Raw genomic sequence first — 6,503 nt, forward strand, 5'->3', positions numbered from 1 at the left:
AACCGAGGTACGTACCGAACCGAAATGTTTGTGAACCGTTACACCCCTAGTATTTGTCCTCGGCCCGCCCCGTAGTTTCAGAGCCAAAAAGCTTGACGTTGTTGTTGTTAGTTGGATGGTGGGAGATTCTAGCGAGAGATATGGATACAAGGAAGGGTGTTTTAAACAGCAAGCCAAGCACACAGCTGATGCTGACAGCCCCACTCCTGCCGCTCGCTTGCGGCAGACCACGCTTGAAAGTTTGCCGGGGAGACGCCTGGACAACAACAGCGATAGCTAAATGGGTGGCTACAGCTTAACATTGTGGAGGACGAGGGGCTGCGTTATATAATTCGGATCGCATCCAACGTGTCGACTGCACATCACAGCGCATTATTTTGACTCTATGGGAACTTCAGTCTCAAGCATGGTATGAAGACAGAGGAGCGGCATTTCGCCGACAACTGTAAACAGGCTTGTCTGTTTGAGCAACTGGCTCAATGCAAAGAAGTAGACAGGGTTGGGAGAGTGTGAGAGAGAGGCTCCAGGTTGTTGTGTTGAGAATATTCACGAGAATATTTGTCATTGTTCCAATGATAATAAACAAACATTTGCATAAAGCATATTTGTCCACTCATATGTTGATAAGAGTATTAAAAACTTGAAAAATATTCCTCTAAGGTACATTTAGAGCAGATAGAAAATGTGCGATTCGTTTGCGATTAATCACGATTAACTATGGACATCATGCGATTAATCACGATATTTTAATCGACTGACAGCCCTTATATATATATATATATATATATATATATATATATATATATATATACTTATATATTTACTCTTGAATTATCTTAAGACTGACAGCAAAGGGTCTGACAGATCAGACGCACCCATTGCAAAAAATCCAGTCAAGGCAATGAGGGGTTAACAGAGCATACGACACCTCCTCTTTCCTCCCTCAGCCTGACAATATCACTTTGTTGTGGCTTCAAAGCAGCATTTTTTAGGCTTTTATTGCTTTAAAAGCTGCGAGGATATATCCCCTCCTAAGTTCCTCTGTGAACTCATAGCGTCTTCTTCAGGGATTCTGTCGGCTGTGATTGAGCAATCCCTCGCACCTATTGGATGTCCGCGCACCGCCCAATAGGATGCCGGATCTCAGAGGAGCTTGATCCTTGATTAGAAGTGAGCCGGGGTCCGAGGCGGGACGGACCCCCTGCCGCCCAAGACAGCTTTTATTTCGCCGAACAGCATGTGGTTGGGCATGCTTTATAAATGAAGGCTTTTAGAGGAGAGGATGAATGGATTACAGAGCTGCCGATGATATCACACAGGGGGTTTATGTCATACATCAGCAGGCTGTGAGGAGGCAGGAGGAACGCTTGGTTGGAATCTACAGAATGATTACACACATTTGGAAAATATCACAAAATATAAAATCCAATGAAATATTTAAATGAATGGTTGTCAATGTGGTTGGAAGGCAACTTTATGCCTTCCAGCCAAATACCTACCTATAACAATATGAGAGGAGACATGCGTTTGGTTTGGTGCTGCTTAATTAATCTTAAATATCTATACATATACTGTATAGGCCTACTATGAAAAATGTAAGCTTGATATCATGTGTTTTCTAATTTGTTTACTTTAGATGATTTTACGACTTGGTATTCACTTGTAATGCTAAGGGTATTGAGTTTCTTCCAATAAGCCCCAAGATAAAACAATTTTTTTAAATTCTTTTTAGATTCTTTTTTCTGCCGCTTTGTTTATTGAGCCAACTAAAATGTAAAATCTGATAGTAGATCCTTAATTATAGTTTTAATTGCAGATTCAAACAACCAACAGGCTGATTCCTAATATTTATGTGCTTGCCTCTTGGGCAGACACCTTGAAATTAAAAAAGCTGCTCCAATGGAGACTTTTTTTTATTGTTTATGAAACTAACTCAACATTCATCCAATCAATTTATACGGACACGGTGCAAGAAAACAAATTTAGTTTAAGCAGGAGCGCAGAAAAGAAAGTGTATAAAGATAATATAGCCCTCTTGTGAGTTATCCAATCACATCACCCCTGGTCAAAGAAATAACTACTCACTTTATGATGAACAAGTTCCAAAATGTACAAAAACAAAAATAAGTCTTAAGGTATAAATCCTATAAAGTCACCAATGGAGCCTTACCTTCTCATCTAGGGCTTTATGGTGTTCGAACAAGGACTTGAGCGCTTTGAGGACCTCAACCTCGCTGGAGACCCCCGAGGGGGACTGAGCCTGCCGCTTGACCACCGTCATGCGGAGCGACCGCTCGTGTCGGGACACAAGGCACTCCAGATGCTCCAGCAGCAGCTGAGGGGACAATGGGGGAATCACTGTTAATATCATCATCATAACCACCATCATGATTGGAAACATTTTAATTCTCCTTGCAGCAGTCTCATTAAGTTATCTACCGGTAAAATGTGGGAATAATGCGAAATGAGAAAGGCTTAGCTGCACACCAAACCTAAGCTATTTACCCTGTTATTTATTTAAGTAGTATTGCAAACGATGGAAGAACAAAGAATATATTAATTTGTGTTTTGCAGGCTCCCTCAAACAACATAATGAGGCTACCATATAAATAAATAAAACAATTATAATTTATTCAGACTTAATCTTAACATTTGTGGATTAAGAAAATGCCATCAAGTATCAATCATTTAAGGTAATTATGGAATTTTCTAGGGGAGAAATTTGCTGTATGTGTAGCAGCTTTTCAGTAAAGGTATGAGAGGGGCAAGTAACTGCAGTGCCCAAAAGGGAAAATGCTAATGTAGGCTGCAAGGTGGCATGTCATTCAACTGCCAGCAGACAGGTTTGAACGGACAGAGAAGATGGGAAGCAGAGCGAGGGGAAAGACTCTAGGAATATAAGGTAACTACAACACAGCAACTACTAGGAGTAAACAGCCAGGATGTGACTAGGAGAGAGATTACCAGTTTGGCTGCAGAGATAAAACATAATTCATGATTTGTTCTTACATTTTCTGGATCAGAATATAATCATCTGTAATTTCCCCTTGTGAATCACAGGCGCCAGATCATTGAAACAATGAAGCAGTTTTGAGGTGATGCACTTTATTCCCTGGCGGATATTATCCAAGGACATATACATCTCCAAGATAATAATCTGGTTTGGAGAGCTCAAAATGACCTCCCCAATATTTTCTTGGAAAAAGCTTGCTATTATTCTCCCAGATTAATCATTTTATCTCTAGTCTGAACATCCCTAACTGAACGCTAACCAACAAACTGCAGATGGATTTAATTTATTCTGTGGTTATACACTGGTAAAGTTACCGCTCGGTGCACTAAAGGAAGCTGCAAAAGGAGACTTAAGTGTCGTATCTTCACTTGTTTATCTTGTACTGGGAGTTTCATCAGCAGCCATCATGTCTACATACTCCTGCAAACTGTGGAATTAAGTCAGAACAAGTATTTACCTTGAGTTCTGTCTTAAAGGTCATCTATTATGCAAAAGGCACTTTTGATGTCTTTTATACATACATATGTGTTCCCAGTGTGTAAGGAGACTCACAAAGTGTCAGATAATACAACCCTCTCTCTTTTCCTCCTTACGCACATCTCTAAAAACGGGGATACTATGGAGCTGATCCAGATTTGCTGCTGACTTGACGTCATATTGGAAATGCGTGACGTGTTTTGGAAGTAATATGGTTTGTGTTTAGATTAGCAAGCATTGCTAAAACTCAGAGCTAACGCTGTACTGGAGAAAATATGTGTAAAGAAGCCAGATATAAAAGCATGCGGAAGGATGCTCCAAAAGGGCGTGGCCAGCAGCAGCTTATTTCCATTTAAAGGGCCAGACCCAGAATCAGCACTTTTGTAACAGGGCTGAAATAGAGGGGTATGAGTCGTGCTAACATGCGTTATCTGTTTGGTATTTTGAGAAAAACAATTCAGAGATAGTATAATATGGGACCTTTAAGTGATTAATTCAGTCCTCCGGCTCTCTGCATGACTCTTGGATGGAATGATCGTCTAAAACAGCTGATAGTTAACTTTTCTCTCCACTGTCATCACATCTGTTGTCAGCTCCTCTGTCCATTAACTGCCTGTACACGCCTTCCAAGATTTAATTATGAATTGTAAAAGCCTACCAGCGACAAAACCCAGCTTAATTAAAAATGCTTGGTAATTGCTCCTCAGAAGATTCTAAGTGATAATCAAGTGCGAGAAAGAGAATGACTTTTGTCCGTCTCCGCCTCGCCTCCCTCCTTTCTGTTGTTTTTTACTCGCTGTCGTGCTGAAAATCTTCTGCCTACACACAGAGTGCGAGACTGAACAGCCACACTTAATCAGCAGTGGGGATGGAAAACAGGGTCTTATCTGTCTACAGCAGAGTGTGCTTACTGATTTAAAAAGCAAATGTTTTTCATTGAAGATACAGTCTGTCGGTTCCACAAAAATCGAGCAGACCTGCTAATGTGTTCCCATCAAATACTATGCTGGACACTGCAGGGCATCAGTGCCATTTGGACTTAGTGTTACGTATGAGCAGCCATCCATAAGCAAGTGGAAAAATGCTCAGGCGGAATGTGGAGAGCTAATGAGGTATGTTTGTGCATTGGAAACAGACAGTGGTTGCTTCAGTGCCTCTGCAGCTTTAAAACCGTAGCAACAGATAGCTTAAGCTTCCTCAGGACTCAGTCTATCGCAGTGTGCAGCAGGCTTTCTGCAGCACACACAAACATTTGGGCCAAGTTGTGCAACTCACGGAGTTCAAATGTTAGTGGCTTGGATATCAAATAAAGAATCATAAACCTTGTTTGTGGTTTAAAATGTCAAAACAACATTGAGGGATTGGCCTGCTGAATGCCTCAGATAAATTGCCATCATAAATCAGTGGCAGATGAAGGAACTGTGGAATCTAATTAATTGGTGGCAGTGGAAACAGTTTAGAAAATGTTTTAAGATGTGTGTCAATGCTGTCCTCACCCTGGTGTTGTTCCTCTCCGCCTTCAGCTCAGAGATCTCTTCCTCCTTCTCCAGCAGCTGCTCCCTGCAGGCGTTCAGCTCCTTGGTCAGTGCAGCGAACTCCTGAGAACAAAAAGAAAGAGAGGAAGGGCATGGGTCAGACTTAGAACGGAAAGAAACCTGCAAGTGCATTGTCTTTAAACAAGCCAAGACATTTTAACTGATGAATTTCAGATGAGTTCCACTTTTTGAGTATTATACACATTTTATTTAGTTGTCGGTGTTATGTTGAATGTTTACAGTCGGAACAGGTGTGTTTTCATTCTGCATTTGAAGATGTATACATTTTCAGCATTTTTTGGGGAGCTTGTGCTAGAATTTTAAAGCCAAAATATATATAGCTCACACTCAAGCTACACCACAATGTCCTTCTTTTGCGGCCTACAAACTGCAAACAGACGTAACAAAAATAACAGATTTTGATACAGAATACAGTTTTATAGCTCCATGGTGAGACACAGAGATGTAGGTGGTTTCCCTTCTGGCAAACACGCTACTAATACGATTCCTATCATATTATCACATTTAGAACAGGTCAACCACGCCATTGACAAAGGTTCATCTATAGTTCAGTAAGGGGGAAGGATTGACAAGTCTAATGTTAGTCTTCGGGAGGAAGAGCATTGGTGGATACAGCGGTGCAGGCAGGGAGCCAGGTGTAGTGGATTTACACCTCCGCCCCCCTGATGACAGCACAAAGGGCTGGAGGAGAACACAGCACTATGAGAAACAGCTGAGAGGACACACTGTGAGTGATGGAGCTGCATCACAGATTGCAGTTTGAGTCACACTAATATTTTTCGGAGGCAGACAGAATAAATGATCTCCTTGAGGTGTACTTCAACGGCCTGACTAATACTACTGAATATGATGATGGAAATAATGATGGAAATAATGATGCATAACAAGAATAAAGAGAAGGAGGAATAAGAGTAGAAGAAGGAAGAGAACCTGACACCTGCATTTACCTGTAGGGATTAAGGTCTATTTTATATTGGAGTAAGAAGGAGGAAGAGGAAGGGAGAGTATGAGTTAAGGAGGGAGGAGGAAAATAAGGAGGTATAGAACAAAGTGAAAGGAAGCAGAGAATTTTGAGGAGAAAGATTAAGAGAAAAGCAAAACAACAAAGAGAAGAATGAGAAACAGAGGAAGAAGTTGGGAGAAAATAAATGAATGATAAAAGGGGAAGAAAGGATGAGAAAATGAAAAACACCAGTAAAGAAAAGAAGACAAAAGAAGCTGAAGAACAAGAGGAAGAAGAGGAGGAGCAAACGAGGATAAATGCTGCTCCTTTCAGTGGAGCTTAAATTGTTTTTGCACTTGAATTTAAATAAACACTAAACAAACTCTCCGTTAATGTGGCCGCCGGTAAATCTGAAATGCAGCATGTTGTGACATTTCCTTCAGTTTTTCTCTCTCAGTCCAGTTTTCTGCCGGTGGATACTGACAAAAGATGCAAACATGCCTGAACTGCATTT

The 6,503-nt window shown here is 41.0% G+C and overlaps 1 protein-coding gene across 1 annotated transcript in view; it reads right to left on the reverse strand.

Moving 5' to 3' along the window:
* Positions 1-5,089, reverse strand: part of ppfia2 (PTPRF interacting protein alpha 2) — a 50,526-nt gene extending 45,437 nt beyond the window's left edge. Inside the window, exons 1-2 of the mRNA XM_010797642.1 lie at positions 4,987-5,089; positions 2,171-2,335 (exon numbers count right to left, since the gene is read on the reverse strand). Of these exons, the coding sequence (XP_010795944.1) occupies positions 2,171-2,281 (111 nt within the window). The 5' untranslated portion in view covers positions 2,282-2,335; positions 4,987-5,089. The remainder of the gene's footprint in view (positions 1-2,170; positions 2,336-4,986) is intronic.
* Positions 5,090-6,503: the final 1,414 nt, after the last annotated feature.

This window comes from Notothenia coriiceps, unplaced genomic scaffold (assembly GCF_000735185.1).
Source record: "Notothenia coriiceps isolate Sejong01 unplaced genomic scaffold, NC01 NC01_scaffold00038211, whole genome shotgun sequence".
Lineage (NCBI taxonomy): Eukaryota > Metazoa > Chordata > Actinopteri > Perciformes > Nototheniidae > Notothenia > Notothenia coriiceps.